Below are 17,077 nucleotides of genomic sequence, written 5' to 3' on the forward strand. Positions count from 1 at the left end.
TAAAAAAATTATATTGATTTTATTTTTTTATCCAAACCTTACTATTTTTATTATTTTTTTCATTAACTCTTTTAATTTTTGATTTTTTTTTAAATTCAGAAAATTCTTTCGGATCTTATCATTCTATAAAGTCCTTTCAAATTTTTTTAAATTCTTATAATATAAATCTATAAAAATTCAAACTATTATAAATATTGTAAAAAAAAAGTTATAACATTTCTACATTTTTTTTTTCTGGGGACCTTTACCCCTTTATCTAAAAGAAAATGCCATCTTGAAAGATTTTAACGGATTCTAAGTAAAATTGTTTGGTAACATGTGATCATTTTAACTGAAAAAGAAAAAGATCAGAAAATTCCCATTAGGTCCCATACTACTCCTTCTGGCCCAAGACAAAGCAAAGCCATTTTCACAAAAACAAAATCTACTATTCTTCCTGCGATAGCCTCGCCTCGCCTCGCAATTCCTGCAATTCCCTCACCCGTCTCAGATTCTCTCTCCTCCGCCGCGTGCCGTCCCCTCCGCCGCCGCAAGATCTCTGCAGCGTTTCCGCGGGATTTCTCTAGGGTTTTCTGATCGTTCCTCTCCTTCTCCCACGACGTCGTTTTTCAATTGCGGTCACTCTGTGTAGCGTCCACGAGCCGCCATGGCTCCCGGGCGTCGACGCGGAGCGAACAAGGCGAAGGCCAATGGCCACTTGAGTTTGGGCGATCTTGTGCTCGCTAAGGTCAAGGGCTTCCCCGCTTGGCCTGCTAAGGTCTCACTCTCTTCCTTCTACTTTTCTTCTTCTTTCTCTCCAATATTATTATGATTTTGCGTTTTGTTTTTTTTTGCGATGCATATCTCATATCACTGCTGATTTTTTAATGGTTCAGCATGGCTTTCATGTCCTTTTTTCCCGTTAGTTTGTGAAATTGCTCAGATGAGGGATTTTACATTGTTTAATGTGATATGTTGGTCATCCACCTAGTAATATGGCCAGTATAGTGAATATAAGTAGGGGCAACCCTCGTCAATACCCTAGCTTTTAGGGTTAAGTTATGCCGGAAGTCAAATTCTAAGATGGTACTAGAGTCCGGTTGGGTCTATAGAAATACCTGTTATTATACCTCCTATAGATGTCCAGCCTTGCAAATTTCATGCTCGAGGGATATGACTAAAGTGAGGGACAACCCTCATCATAGGTTAGCTTTTGAGATTGAGTTAGGCTCAAACTCAATTTCTAGGATATGATTTACTTTGCTTTTAGTTTACAGGTTATTTACCCTAGTGTTGTTAGTATTCTTGGTAAATTTGATCTGTTGTTGCTTTTGTATGATGTCTATTTCTGCATTGTTATAAGGTTTTCAACTTATGGTGCTTGGTTGAACTTTCAGTTATTATTAGTACTGAGGATGTTGATTTTGTTGCATCTTTCTATTCAGATAAGCAGGCCTGAAGATTGGGAGAAAGTCCCTGATCCGAAGAAATATTTTGTTCAATTCTTTGGTACAAAAGAAATGTAATCCTCTCTCACCTGATTTCTCTTGTAACTAATTAGCAGCTAAAAAGTATGTGAACGGATAGTTTGTCATGTAATGATTGTAATCTGATGAATGGTGATGAGTTCTATTGGAATGCCTTTAATAAAGGAACTTTTATGTGAATTAGTAAAGAGGAACACCCTTAAGCTGTCAAGTTTGTAGTATAATTTGAAATTTTGAATGTGAAAAAAAATGATAAAAGTGTCATATGTGAAATTCTGGAAGTAATACCCTGTCACGTGCTGTCTCACTAATTATTGTGTGAGCTTCTATTTTGAGCCTTTGGTTTTTGATTAATACTTGACACATCAACTGATAAAAAGTTACATTGAACTTAAAAAGTACAGACTAGATGTGTGTAGTGCATTTTAGTGTGTGAAGAACAGTGATGGTACAGATTATATCATGAGGAATAATTGTGGTTTCATTTCAAGATAAATGAGGCTAGGTGTCTAATTGGTGAATATAAATAGTTATTTCCATTAATTACTCGTAGTGTATAATTGACTTTGCTATCTATGGAGGACTAACTTATCTAAAAGATTAAGTTGTTAGGTGGAGCTCGAAGAAAGGATTTGTATCTCTTATACACCCACCTTGACAAGGTCCCTTTGGCTTAAAGAATGGATAATACATGTGCCCATTTTTTTGTGCTAAAATTCAAATTCAATTGAAAAAATGGGACCGGCAAGGATGTGTCATGTTATTCCTAATTACTTGGTCTAGAAGTTGAGGCTATAATGTGGTGTCAAAGACCAACTATCTCGAAAGGTTAAGCTGTTAGGTGGAGGCATAGGGATGATTTTAATATTTTACATCTGTAACATATAAGTTTCCTAGATTGTGGGTTATAAGAGAAAGAGAGAAAGTTTTAATGTGGCTGAAGATATTATTGTGTGTGTGTGTGTCTAAATTTGCTTTAAATGTGAGGACATTCTGTCATGATCCCTGCAGTTGGGGTTGTAGAGATGATTTGATTACTGGAGAAAGGATTAAATCGTTTATTCCTCAAAATTTTAGTTTTAAGTCGTGTAATAGATAAACCGCCTGTGGTATTTATGATTCAGAATTTAATTGTCTCTTTTCCTTGTATTGAGTTTTAAGGGATGGAGGGGTTGGATCCTGTCTAGGCTCCCCTACTACCTTCCATGGTCCTTGAGTGTATCCAAAAAGAAGAGGACAGAGAAGTCATATATGATATTCCCAATGAATTAGACGATCAGTATATGGAATTGAATCTTTTCAAGTAATGAGAAAATCAAATTCGGGGATTTAGTTGGATGTTATAGTGGAATATACTGCTTGAAATATCAATTCCTCTCCCACAAAAAAGTGGTTTTAGTGTTTTTAGCTATGGTTTTTGAGCTTTTTTGTAGTTGTATAGACCTTCCAACATCTATGTCTGCAAATATTAGCAAACTTGTTGATGATGGACAAGTGATTTGAGTGACTTTTAAGTGTGGGATGGATCTTTTGACAATGTATCCTTCTTATAAAGGTCTTGAACAACTCTTTTAAGCTATTGTATATCTTCTGTTGGTTGTTTTTCTTGTCTTTGGTTGTTCTGTAAGGATATTTTGTCCTTTGCTCAGCTGCCATCCTTGCTATTTTTTAATTTTTTTGAAGTAAAAGATAATAAGATTTTGTACTTTACATTATACTACAATTTTAGTACTTTCTTCCATATAGTCCCCAAATTAAAAAAATTAACACTTGTGTTTTTTGTCCTTCTTATTTATTCTTTTACATTACAATATGTTGAAAGTCCTGCATTTTATTTTCTTACAACTGTACCTATGTTATGTTCTTTTCCTCTGCAGAGCTTTTGTTGCCCCAGCAGATATTCAGGCATTTACCGGTGAGGCTAAAAATAAGTTGTCTGCTCGTCTTCAAGGCAAGACAAAGTACTTTGCCCAAGCTGTGAAGGAAATATCTGCAGCATTTGATGTGATGCAGAAACAGAAGGCTAGTGGTTTGGCAGATGACACCGATGATTCTCATATTGGTTCAGAGGCTCCTTCTAATGATGGGGTAGTAGGTAACCAAAAGGATGCTGCTGATGCTGTGGTATCAAATATAGAAAAAAATAATATTGATATGGATAATGTTTGCTCTAATTTGGAGCACTATACACAGAGAATAGGAGAAAATGACAGCCAAGATGAAAAGCTCTCTGTATCTAACCATCCAAATGAAAGTTCTTCTGTTTCATCACCCATGATAAAAAACAAATTAGCCATTGGTTCAGAGACAAAGAAGAATGCTAACAAATCTAGTTTTAAAGGTGCTAGTAATGTTAATGATTTTGGCCAAGATGATAATGGGCATAGTGATTTAACCAATGGAACTAAGCCAAGAAAGCTTGATAATGGCTCAAGGAAAAAAAGTGAAGCTGCAGGTGGTAGTAATAGAAATGGTGGATCATCTACTGGAAAATTTATGAAGGAGGGAAATTGTACTGGCCGTGGTGATCTTTCTAGGTCTGGAGAGACATTGAAAGCTGGGAAGAAAAGGAAAAATACATTTTCTGTTAAATTAGATTCTCCGGATACTCTTAAATCAAGCGATAATGGTACTACTGGGGAAAAAGATAGCAACCTGATGAAAGTGAAAACAAGTCATGAGGTAAAAAATGAGCTGCAGGAGATCTCATTTGATTCTGAGGATGCTGATGGTAAAAGTTCTAGTATGAGGAAGAAGACCCAACTTCATGCAAAGCATAATGTAGGAGGAGCAAATGAATCTTTACATGCTACCAAGAAGTTGAAGCGTATGGATGCCAAAGATGATTCAACTTTAGGGTATACTTCAAAGGTTCTGAAAAGAGCTTCGCCTGGCTCTACTGTTATTGAAGACAAACCATTTAAAAAATTAGAATCTAAGAAGTCTACACCAAATTTGAAAACAGAAAAAAGCTTGCCATCAAGGAGTCAAACTGGGGGTGCAGGTTCTGATGATTTTGTCCATGAGTTGCTACCTGGAACTAAACATCATAGCCAGGTTCAGCAAATTATGCCTGATTCTGCCGGCATTGCTTCTGATGAAAAGAACGAAAGAAGTTCTCTTAGACCAAAAGGTGATACAAATAATGTTGTGATAAAACAACTAGAGAGGAAACGTAGAGCTGTTTGCCTTTTTGATGACGATGACGACGATGAACCTAAAACTCCTGTTCACGGAGGAGCTGCAAAAAATATGAAATCGTCTTCTGTTTCAGAGTTCAAGAAGAGCAACAATGTACACTCAGAGAAGTCTGATGTTGTTCAGATGGCTCAAAAAAATTCTAGTGAACTTGAGGACACCCATCTGAAAGAGCCATCTTCTCAATTACATGATGACCATTTGTCTATTCAGCAGCCCCTAAAAGAGAAAGATGACGAAGTAATTCCTGTGCATGTTCCTCACAGTCCTGAAAAATTAGATTCGAAGCAGTTTCCCTCCAATGTAGCAAAATTAAGCTCTGTCTCTCCACTAAAATCACCTCTGTTGGTACCTGCAACTAAGTCAAATGCTGAGCGGAATAAAGCTTCGAAACTGTCGCTTAAAATTTCCAGTAATGCTACTCAAAAGAGAGCAGATCACGGGCCTTCAAAGTCTTCACATAACCTTAGCTCTTCTCAGAATCAAGTTGTGACTCATAAAAAGAAGCTTGCATTGTCTGCAGAAATTTTTAAAACTACTCCGGAAACATTGCCTCAGGCAGTTGAAGTTTTTGCTTCAACAGTTGGTTCTAAGGTTCCTGATGCTCTACATGTTGATAGGTACACATGCTTTTGGTTTTTTCGTGTTTATTTTGGATTTATTTACCGATTCTTCTCCCTTTTTATTTTCTTCATTGTATTACAGATTGGAGGTGGGCACAGAAGAGAAAAATAGTATATATACTGGTTCTGGGACTCCTGAATCTGCTAAAACTATGAAGCATCTTATTGCGGCTGCCCTGGCGAAAAGGAAACAAGCTCATTCGCAATGTCTTCCTTCTGGCTTTCCCAATGTTCAGGATGGGACTCCTAGCCCCTCCGCAGTTCAGCCATATCTGCCTGTCTCGAGCAATTTTGTGCAGGCAGATATACAGGGAGTTTATGAGCACACAACATTGGCTTCTCCACCAACTAAAGAGCTTCACTCTTCTTCTCGTAATCAACTTGATGCTGATGACATTGAGGAGAGGAGAGTTGGTTCAGTGCAAAGGGGTCTAGGAGGCTCGCTGAGTGGTGGTACTGAGGCTGCTGTTGCTCGTGAAGCTTTTGAAGGAATGATAGAAACATTGTCAAGGACCAAGGAAAGCATTGGCCGTGCAACTCGTCTTGCCATTGATTGTGCCAAGTATGGCATTGCCAACGAGGTCTGCTCCATCATATTTTTTCTAGTTTTAAAATTATGAATCAGACAATGACTTTCCCCCAAATTATTTTCCTATCTGTATGAGAGGATGGAATTGCTATCGAAAAATTTAACGGCTATTATAGCATACAAAAATGTGTTCAGTATTTAGTTTCATGAGAATACTTTGTGTGATTCGTTCGGAAGTTTTTATGAGTTGAGTTGGAAGTGTGAAGGTTGGTATCCCTGAAATGAACACTGTCAGTTTAATTTGAAGAGAAAGCTCAACCCGTGGATAAGTTCATGACTCATGAGGCTAAGCCTCCAGTCCATTGATAATAAAGGTCTTGGAACATTATTTTGTGTATTATTAATATGTTCAAAATTTTAGTTTAACTACTTCTACCATCAGTTTACTTTAATGCTTAGTGTGTTAATTTCTTGCATATATGATTGTGATAGATAACTTTCGTCGTGTAGAAAATCTTGTAGTTGGAACATCAAGGATCTATGGAAGATAAGGGATGTATCTTTTTTGTTTAATTTATATATGTTAGTGACCATTTATTGGAATGTGAATATATTTTTTTAATGTTATACTTTTGCTACTGATTTTTGGCAGTTCTGTTATTTTGATGATTAATATACCTATAGTAGATTTATTCCCTAGTCCTTTTTGTTCAGGTTGTTGAACTTCTCATCCGAAAGCTGGAAACTGAAACTAGTTTTCATCGCAAAGTAGATTTGTTTTTTCTTGTTGATTCCATCACCCAGTGCTCACATAATCAAAAAGGTTGGTGGAGATATTAGAGAATCCTTTACTATTAGCATCTATTATCGCTGTTTTTGCTTTCCCCTCTCTTCCCTTCCAAAATTTGTTAGTACTTTAGGTAGTCTTCTCTTAGTGGCATTGATAAAATGTAGAGGACATTTTTAGGCATTGCAGGAGCCTCCTACATTCCTACTGTTCAGGCAGCGTTGCCACGTCTTCTTGGTGCTGCTGCTCCCCCTGGAGCAAGTGCCCGTGAAAATCGTCGTCAGTGTCTCAAGGTCAGCTCTCTCTCTCTCTCCCCCCCTCTCTGAGTTAATATTTAATATTTAATGACAACAAAAGAAATTGCATTGAGAGGCAAGCAGCAGAGTAGAACTAGGGGGAGGATAAGACAGCATCCAATAAGGTAGACAACCCATGGAGATAGTAGATCTCCTTTCATTCATGACTCAACAAGATATTTTGGCTGACTATTCACTGGAAACAAGAGGCAATCAGAATTCGACCTTGCTGTCTAGCATGATTGTGTCCAGTAATTCTGTTCTATGAAGCACTTTATCTAAGATACTCTTAATCAAAAGCTTCTGAAAATCCAGCCATGAGGTCCCCTTTCCTCAGATTGTTCGCTATTTGATTATATTGTATGAATGCCAATTACTTGACTTTGGCTAGAATCTTTGTTTAGTGAAATGGGGTTTGTTTAAGTAACTGGATGATGTTGTTTTACTTTTCGTAAGGAAATATATGTTAGGTGGATATCAGATTTGTTTCATTGTTTGGTTTTCTATTTTGGGTGGATTGTAGGTTTTGAGGCTGTGGCTTGAGAGGAAAATTTTTCCTGAATCAGTTCTTCGCCATTACATGGATGATATTGGAGTTTCAAATGATGATATGACAGTTAGCTTTTCTCTCAGACGTCCATCTCGAGCAGAGCGATCTGTGGACGACCCAATTAGAGAAATGGAAGGCATGCTTGTTGATGAGTATGGAAGGTGTGATATTTATTCTGTCAATTTTTTTTACTGCTGCTTGTATTAAATTTTTTTTGTCATATTTGTGCAATTAGCATATTTATCCTTACTTTTATAATTACTGAATCCCGAATGTGCTTGATGGAAGGGTGCAGTCATAACCAAGATAGTTTGTAATAAGAGTTAGAAAATTGAAAAATACACAAAATGCAAAAAAGAAACGCATCAATTATTTTGGTTTAAGTGATGTTAATGCTCTCATATTGTTTGAGGAGAGTTTAGCGAATTTAAATCCTGGTTGAGAAATTTCCAAGTTAATACTTAAGTTTACATAAATTTAAACTGATTTCAAATCATATTTAGTTACAAATTGGTTTTATACTTGCTTTTGTGTGTTGTATAATTTTTTTTGGTGAATCTTGTTTGAAATTTAAATAAAATAGAGTGAAAGATACTTCAAAACTATTGATTAAGTAAAATTGTCGTATAGTATGATGTTATCTTTATAACTAATTTGCCTTTAAATACTGATCATATAAGAACTAAGCAAGCATGGAAGGTTATAAATCCGTGCCAGGCAAAAAGTTATGTATCTTTGAAAACTTAAATTATGTAGTGGTGAACGTTTTTGCATATTCTAGTGTTAACAAGCTTCTGGTAAACACAACTTATTGATTTATGTCAACCTATTATACTCATGTTACGCATGAACAATATCCATGTTAAAATTGTTGTTAACAAATATTTAGACATGAATAGGAGAAAATAATTGATAGAATTCACACATTTTCTGAATTTCATGATGCCACAATACATAAAAAAATTTATATTGGCCTTGCTATTATTCAATGTGAGATGAATCTTGTAAGCTGGATCAGGGATTGGTATCATATAATACGGAAATTCTAAATCTAGTTTTTTTTTTTGCTTAATTGCACGTTTTACCCCCAACTTTTAAAAAACTTGTGAATTTTACCCTCTGTCATTTTACCCCTAACATAATTGCACTTTTTACCCCACAACTTTTTTTATTTTTTTGCCAAATTTTGGCACCCAAATTTTTTTGGTGAATTTTACCCCTAACTTTTTTTACTTTTTTGGCAAATTTTACCGCCAACTTTTAAGCTTATTAGTGGATAAATGGCGGAAGGTAAAATTCGCAAGTTTCTTAAAAAGTTGGCGGTAAAAAATGCAGTTAAACCTTGTTTTTTAAATTGGTGATGGCTTTCATTTGTGGATTTTAGTTTGCTAGATTTGATTAACTAGATAAAGCTTTACTGTTTATTTGTTTTCTGTTTTCTTGGCATTCTATTTGCTTTAAAAAGTAATTTCTATTTCTGATTCATGTTATATTCCTGGATATTGTGTACCAGTAATGCTACATTTCAGCTGCCTGGGTTTTTATCTTCACATGCATTTGAAGAAGATGAAGATGAATATGAAGATGCTATACCAATCAATTCGTGTAAGGAAACATGTGATGCGTCTCCAGCAGATCCCCCACATACCCTTGGAGAATCAGAAACTTCTACTGTTACCCCAAATGACAAGCGCCATTGTATCTTAAAGGATGTGGATGGTGAGCTGGAGATGGAAGATGTTTCAGGTCACCCAAAGGATGAAAGACCCATATTTTTTGACAGTTATGATGAAATTGATTTGCAACATCAGGACTCAGATAGGAATTTAGATCCAACTTCAAACATTTCAGAAGAGATGTCAGCTACTCCAGAGGGTTCTCCTCCTATGCCACTTGATTCACCTCCCCCACCCCCACCTTTGCCTTCATCACCTCCGCCACCTCCTCCTCCATTATCTCCATCTCCCCCCCCACCTCCCCCACCCCCAATGTTGCAACCCCCGTTTCCTCCTTTACCACCTTCAGCCCCTCAGGTGTCATTGGTTCCTCAATCGTCTGGACCAGCTCGGCCACTTCTCTCCCAGTCATTAATGCCACCTCAGTCATCACATCAGTCTTCCCCACAGTTGGGTTATCAGCAGAGTGTACCTCATGACTTTAGTGGCACTACTAATGTAAGACTGTTTTTGATATCACTTGTTTGCCGGGATTTGTTTGAATTGCTGATTTCGACAAATGCAGTCATCTGTGCAGGGTAACCAAATAGTTCCAATGGTTGGGAATTCTTTTCCCGGAGGTCACAATAATGCAGTTGTCAAGAATGAAGTATTTCCACAGCCAACTGCTTATGCTCCAACCGCAGGCTGCAGCTCCCAGGAACCTTCTGGTTTTAACCCTTCAAGGCAATTAGAATACGGACAGAATGACATGTACCTAAATGCTCAAGTTCCTCAACCTAACCATCAATTTCAGCAGGGTAATCCCCCATTTGCTCAGAGGCACGCACATCCTGCCCCACCCCAAAATCCACCAAATCTATACTCATATTCAAATCCTACAGTTCAGCAGCATCTTCCACATTCATTCCATCCTCCCTTCCCTTTACCATCCCTTCCAGATGGCCGAAGACAATTTGTTGCTGATGAGCAATGGAGAGTGTCATCAAGTGAATTTAAAACAAACAATCAACATGGTGTATGGAGAGGGAGAAATCCTTCTTCATGTCCTGGTCCACCCTATGGGCAAGAAGGTATGTGAATCTATTTGGCTCCATTCCAAATGTTTATTATATTAAATTAGAATCTGGCTTCTTTTAGGCTTTTTCTTATGTTTATATCATTCCCGAGGTTTGTTCACAGCTTCTTATAGAGGTTCTAATCCATCTATTTACTTTTTAACTATACATTTTGTAATTTTTTAATTGTTGATACAGGTGAAAGCTTTGTAGTTTAAATATTTTGTATTTTATTTTGTTTCTTAGAACAAACTAAATGTTGTATTTAAACATTGTTTTGGTTATGGTGATGAAGGCCATTTTCGGCCGTCACTTGAAAGGCCGCCAGTAAGCACTGTAGGTTTTCAGCGACCAATTTCAGGCAACCTACCTGTTGCTCCAATAGCAGGTGAGTTTTGCTAATCTTTTCACTGCTAGACGTCAATCTTTGTCATACGTTCATTCATGGATGATATATATGTGTGTGTGTGTGTGTGTGCGCTTTACCCCGTTTGCACTTCTACTTGTTAAGAAACTAAATTTAAAATACATTTTTGCCCCTTTCAGGACATGGTGTACCTCAGATGATGCCCTGTAGGCCAGACATTCCTGCTGTTAATAGTTGGAGACCCACTTGAAGTTGATTTGAGTCTTCTTATTAGTAGTAGGTAAACTTCTTTGTGTTTGGGAGGATTGTTTCCTGCAATAATGGCTGAACCAAAAGTTACAATAGGTGATTGTTCAATGATTTTTGGTTTCTGTGTCTCATTGACAAGAGTGCCGACACCCCAATACTAAATAAAGAAATTGTTAAATAAAAATGTAAACACAGACAATTTACGTTGGGAAAGTAAAAAATGCAATAGTTTCTTTATTTTGTACTTAGGAGTAGAATTATTTATCGTTAAATGAAGTTCTGTGCCTCTGAAGTCTCACCTAAATTTGTGGTGTTAGGAAGTCTTGGCTGTGCATTAAAAAATTGGCCAACTACTGAATAGATATTTTGGGTTTACCATCTTTGGGAAATTCTTCCAAGTGTTTGTGTATTTGAACAGCTTTGATACTTATGTATCTATGGCTCTGGAGGAGAATGAAAACTTTTTATTTAGCTTATTCTCCTTGTTATTTCTTTTATTTTTCCTTCTTTCTAGTAAACTTGTCTAACAAAAAGAGCAAATGACAGCTAAATATAGTACTTGACAACACGGCATGATTGAAATATCAGGGGATAAAGCCCTGTGAACATTTTTTCTTCTTCTAAAAAGTAAATTATGACTTCATATTAGAAAGTTTCCCCTTCATCTGCAAAACTGGTGGATAAGAACATTGGTGATTGAGTTCATGATTGTTGGGAACCTGTTTCATGGAATTTTTCAAACTCCAGGCATGCATATGTTAATTCTTTACATGGTTTAGGGTATTCTACTTGCATGTTTAATCTGGAAAGAAATGTATTTGAGGTTCCTTTCTTTCTTAATATTGATATGTTTTTACTGCTTGCTATCTTTCAGTGGTGTTGCTGGTGGATCAACATGCAAGGTTAAATTGTGTCTCAAAGTTAGATTCGCCTGTGTAGTACATACAACTTACCCATGAAGAAAATTTTGAAAACTTGTGGAGGCTTTTGACAGGAATGTGTATATTGTAATTTTTCCTGACAATGTATCCCAGGAACATTTGCTTCCAAGTTTAGGCCCATGTTTTTGACTTGGTTAGTTTATCTGTTTCCCATCCCTTGTAATTATTACATTATATCTATATAGAAATCCGTTTCAAGGACTCAATTTTAACTAAAATAAATGAATGTTAATTTTTTTCTTTTAGACTTTTTTTGTTCTACATTTTATTTTCCCATGGTTTTTTGTATTTTCTTGATAAATAATAGCATGCTTCATGACTCAAATACCTACAAGTTATTAGCAATGATTATTTCAGCCATAGTATCTAAAGTTTTATTAAAAGTTTGGGAATGGTCTAATTTTCTTTTGCATTGTTGTGCGGCAACTTTTATTAGTGTTTTTACCCCTTTTACCTTGAGGAATAAGGCTGTTTTTATGGTGTTTAGTTTTCAATGCAATTTTGAGTTTCCCTCTGGTATATGTTGAGTTGCACATTTTTTGAAGTTGTGACTCTTAAGTTCAATGATTCTTTAGTATTTGTGTTTCAGGATATCCTATGCTCTTGATCTTTTTTTCCTTCCTCCTTGACATTTTTTTCCCATTTTCTTGAAAGGAAGTATGGATTAGTAGAATGCTGACAAGGGACATTAGTTTTGGACATGATGCTTCATAGGAATTTTGGATTTGGGAGAAACATAATTGAGAAATTCAGTTGCATGGTTGCTGAAACGTACCTGCCTGTGAACATTCCAGGATTGAAGTGGCCAAGCTAGGCTTACTTGATAATAAATGTTCATAAAAAATTCATGCAGCTAGAACTTTACATGAATTAGAATGGATGTGAATGATATACTGAATAAAAAAAGTGCATCATCTGAAACAATTCTGCAATGTTCTCAATTGCGAGCAGTGTTGCTTGAGTTTCAATCCTTTTGCCTGATTGTATAATGAGTAGATGGATTAGAAGGCTTTTGAATATCATGTACTTTTTAAATGCTGCTTCATTTCCTGATGTCAACAAATAAGTGATGTTCATTGCATTTCCCATTGAAGATTTTTTTTTTAAATTGTGTTTGAGGAAAAAAAAAAACACAAGTAGCTTCTGAAAATATATTTGAGGGCAACTTCATAAGCTATTTATGCATTTATTTTGACACAAGAGAATACATGAGCAGTTTTACAATAATTAGAAAGAAATACCATTAGACTCATTTTATTTGTGAATTCATATAATCTCTTCTACAGTTTTTGAGAAGCTCAAGCACTTGAATCTTTGCCTTGATACTATGGAGTTCCTGTGATTTTTAGCATAAACTACAGCTTAAATTTATGGTGTTCAGCTTGCTTGGTTGTTGTTATGATCTCTCTTTTCACGTTCTAACCCTGTTTTTCCCCCTTTTGATTGCAATTTTGGGGCACAATGGATTAGTGTGTAAGAATTTAAAGTTTGGTAATGAATTAACCCCCACCTGTTCTTGACATAAAATTAAGCTGCACTGTTTTTCTTCACCCCTTGCTTTTCAGTTAGATTTATAAAGTCGGTCCCAATGTTAGCATTTCATGGAGTATACCTTATTTCAATGTTGATGGCTTGTGATGTAGTTTTTATTTAATCCACTCTATGGGTCCAAGTGCATATGATGATTTGTTGTATGTTAAGTGATAACCTTTCAATATTATTGAAGAGGAATTCTGAATATCTTGGCGATTTCAGGTTTTGGCAAAGCCAAAGAAGATGATGATCATTTTCTCATGTTTTGAATGTGATAACTGAACACAAGATTACAGTCCAACATACAAAGACTGCTGATTATTGAGGTAATATTGTCGTGGAATTTCAGAACAGACAATGCTTTAGTTATGTTTTCTTCAATTATTATGCTAGGGCATCTATAGTTCTAATGGATATTAATTCTTTATACTAGTTTAACATTTATTGTACATTACAATGTCTAGGTTTGTTCCTTTCTCATGTAATGCATGCATCTCTCCATGCAATTTGACTTCATAGTTTTTCTGAATTCTAACAAAAGAAAGTTTAAATGGTATAGTTTTGTCATTAGGTGCCTAAATCTTCTCTGATTTATGGCTTTAGTTTCCATCTACCTATTTTGCCATATGATTATATATTTATGGATGATTATATTTAAAATGACTTGCCATGAAAGCTAAGGCATAAGTAGGTGTCTTGTCATCTGTAAGGCATAATTTGTTGTCATAGGTATCTAGTCATGTGTTTTACATCCTTGCTCATTGCGATGTTAAAGTGCTGCCTTTCCAACTCAAGGTTGGAGGGGTGGTTCAATATGTTTTGTGAATAGAAGTCTTCAACTTCACTCAGGAATGCTTGAGGATTGGAAAGTAACAATTGTATATGAAATGATTTGATTCTGATAGAGTGGAACCGAGGGATAAGTAGTCCCATGTCCCATACAGATAACACAGATGGCAATCTTAAACGATAAAGATAGTCACTAAATTCCTGAAAACCCGTGTTGTGGGAACTTATTTCTGTAACACATAATTATTGTCTAGATAACTAGTTCGTCTAATCTGAGTGTTACCAAATTGTGTGTTGGACTCAAAATAAGCATCAAAATCTTTTCATTAGCAGAATTGAATTAACGGTGAAATTTTGCTCACCAGCCTTGCTGTGTGGCATCATCACCGATATATATATATATTTATATATAACAAAGTGGAAATGTGGGGATAAGGTGTTAATGCTTCGAACCATAAATTGAAATCCAGTTAATGTGGGGCTCTGAACGCCGAATTTTTTTGTGCATAATTCTTAGAATAGTTTCCAGGGAAGTATTAGTATAAATATTTCTATTTTTACTTAATAAATTAAAAATAGCCATCGGTCGTTATTGAAATTTAACATTAGGTATGTTTAAGTAGTAGCAAGATGTGCACTTTAGGTGATAAAAAAGTTCATGCAACGTTGGAGTCTCAACTTGAGGTGATCATTTAAGAGAAATAACGGATGAAATTAAAGTCCCGTTACTTTGTCGGGGGTTAGATTTTCACAAGTATGAGGAAATTATAGATATCCTTTAAAGTTGCACATTAGACTGTAGATATATCTTTTTAAGATTATACTTTATAATTTAAAATTGGTTGATTAATGTATTAGTATGTTCATTTTTAGTGAGATAATAATTTTCATTGAACAAATGTGTGTATAGGTGGGCTAAGTTTATAATATTATGAGATATCGGTGTAATTTATATCATTAAAATAGTAGATAGTTTAATACTTATTTCATTTCTTATTTTAGGGATGTAGATTCGAAATTAGCATGTGTAAGGCTCACTTTCGGTCATTATTTTGAAAGCCTCTACAGAAAATGCATGTCCAACGGGATGGTCTGAAATTCGTACCACAGAAAAGAGGACCAATGGATGAATAATGGAATAACAACTATCAAGTTTAGACTCAACATTGTTGAGAGGGTTTACTATTTAGGTAGGTTTTATTTGTATCTGCAAAATCTTCAAAGATGAAGCAAACCAAATTTGCGGAACAAATGTGTATATGGGAGCTAGGACTCCTTAACAAGGAGTGGTGGACCTTATGACAAAAAGTGTACGGTAAAATTTATCCACGTTTAAATTTCTGAATAGTTTGTACACACAAGGGTGCGGTAAGGATTTTTTTTTTTTATACATCAGAAAGGAAAATCAACAGCAAAACAGACTATCCAGAGTATTTATTTTAATGGTTTAATTACTCATTTAGTTCTTATAATTTTTAAATTTATCTCTTTTAGTTCCTATAGTTAATAAGTGAATATTTTAGTTAGAAGTTTAATAAGTGAATTTTTTTACACCCTGAAGTTTACATTTTAATTCTCAAAAGGTCCTCGTTAATTTTTTTTTAATTCCTTTAGTTAAAGAATTTTAACGGTACAGAATTAAAATGTAAATTTCAGGATCTGAAAAAATTCACTTATTAACGGTTGAAACTAAAAGAGATAAGTTTGAAAATTATAGAAACTAAATGAATAATTAAATCTTTTTTAATTTTAATTATCACGCAAATGATTATTTTTTTTAAATTGTGTAGTCAATGTAAGTCTAAGAAATATAATGTATCTTATTTTACAAACTTTAGTATTGCTGTCAATAGAATTCTTTGTTTACAAAATATTATATCAGTGTTTACAAAATATTATATGATCAAGGACATGTTGGGATAAGTTTATAAAGAAGCACTTTTAAGAATAGAAAAAAAATGAATGAATTTTTTTCATAAGTTAAAAGTAACTTATGCATTAATTGAAAATCATTTTTTTAGAAGTTACATGAGATAATTTTTACAAATTATTTTATGTATAAATTAATTTTAATTTATATAAAAATTCATATTATTCTTCTTATTTTCTTTTTTTGGAAGTGCTTAGGAAGAAATTAATCCAAATAAGTAAATTTTGAATTTTAACGCTTGTAGAGTAGAAAAATTGAGCAACATACAGACTTGTTATATTTAACAACCTATTGATTGGTGATTCTACAGCTTTTCCAAAGCTTAAGTTAGAAACATCAAATGAACAATGTTTTTTTTAATAGATGTGGCAGCTTTTATTTTAGTCATAAAAATTTCAGTTAACTGATATTATAAACCTATTGCAATGAAATTGTTGCAGCTCATCTTCAGCAACGATTTGGTGATTTATTTATACTTACTTGTCTGTATGGTTATTGCAACCATGTAAAGTTCAGCCACTTGAACATTAAAACAAATCGGGCAGAAAACTTCCAGAAGTTATCTCTGGTTAGGTATTTCTAAGGTAACATTTTTGGCCATGTTACTTGCCAAAAAGATATATCTAAACAATTTTTGGGGTTATAGTCGAGTCCCTGCTTAAGATTAGTAATGTACTACTTTCGTTACTATAAGAAATAAATGATAATATTTTTCCTCACTAAATATAAGAAATATGTGACTACTTTTAAATATATTTAATTGCCAATTTTTTTATACTCTCATTGTAAAGTCTATTAATGAGTAAGCCATACTCATCAGAAGAAAAAGTTATCCTTAAAAAAAATAAGTGAATAATATTACATTTAAATTTTATTCTAAAATTACTTATAAAAATAAATGAAATAAGTAATTTTGGAATAAAATTTGAATGTGATAAAATTTTATCCAATCTCAAATATCGGAAGAAAAAAAACTTATTCATATTAATAAAGTTAATCACATTTAATTGTATCAATCTTAATTATTTTTTTCTAACTTATTTTTTATTGGAATTTGCTGTAAAAAAATAAAAGAGTTATTTGTA

General features: G+C 34.5%; 1 protein-coding gene across 5 annotated transcripts; it reads left to right on the forward strand.

Moving 5' to 3' along the window:
- Positions 1 to 361: 361 nt before the first annotated feature.
- Positions 362 to 15,407, forward strand: LOC100800279 (ENHANCER OF AG-4 protein 2). 5 transcript variants are annotated; one of them, XM_041007330.1, is made up of 14 exons: positions 362 to 757; positions 1,425 to 1,501; positions 3,344 to 5,284; positions 5,370 to 5,868; positions 6,531 to 6,639; positions 6,784 to 6,896; positions 7,423 to 7,610; positions 8,963 to 9,623; positions 9,691 to 10,198; positions 10,479 to 10,571; positions 10,730 to 10,830; positions 11,674 to 11,873; positions 13,496 to 13,599; positions 15,065 to 15,407. In XM_041007330.1, the coding sequence occupies exons 1-11, from the start codon at positions 647 to 649 to the stop codon at positions 10,798 to 10,800; spliced, it is 4,371 nt and encodes a 1,456-aa protein (XP_040863264.1). In that variant the 5' UTR covers positions 362 to 646; the 3' UTR covers positions 10,801 to 10,830; positions 11,674 to 11,873; positions 13,496 to 13,599; positions 15,065 to 15,407. The 5 variants fall into 5 exon arrangements, with proteins under 5 accessions (XP_040863264.1, XP_040863265.1, XP_040863266.1 ...); XM_041007331.1 differs by having other exon boundaries at positions 15,122 to 15,407; XM_041007332.1 differs by having other exon boundaries at positions 15,131 to 15,407.
- Positions 15,408 to 17,077: the final 1,670 nt, after the last annotated feature.

Source organism: Glycine max, chromosome 12 (assembly GCF_000004515.6).
Source record: "Glycine max cultivar Williams 82 chromosome 12, Glycine_max_v4.0, whole genome shotgun sequence".
NCBI classification, from domain to species: Eukaryota; Viridiplantae; Streptophyta; class Magnoliopsida; order Fabales; family Fabaceae; genus Glycine; species Glycine max.

Excerpts from the sequence above, each read along its gene's own strand:
- LOC100800279 (XM_041007330.1), top strand. The coding sequence starts at position 647 with ATGGCTCCCGGGCGTCGACGCGGAGCGAACAAGGCGAAGGCCAATGGC. Across the intron at positions 1,502-3,343 it reads TTCTTTGGTACAAAAGAAAT|AGCTTTTGTTGCCCCAGCAG; the intron begins GTAATCCTCTCT and ends TTTCCTCTGCAG. Across the intron at positions 7,611-8,962 it reads CTTGTTGATGAGTATGGAAG|TAATGCTACATTTCAGCTGC; the intron begins GTGTGATATTTA and ends ATTGTGTACCAG.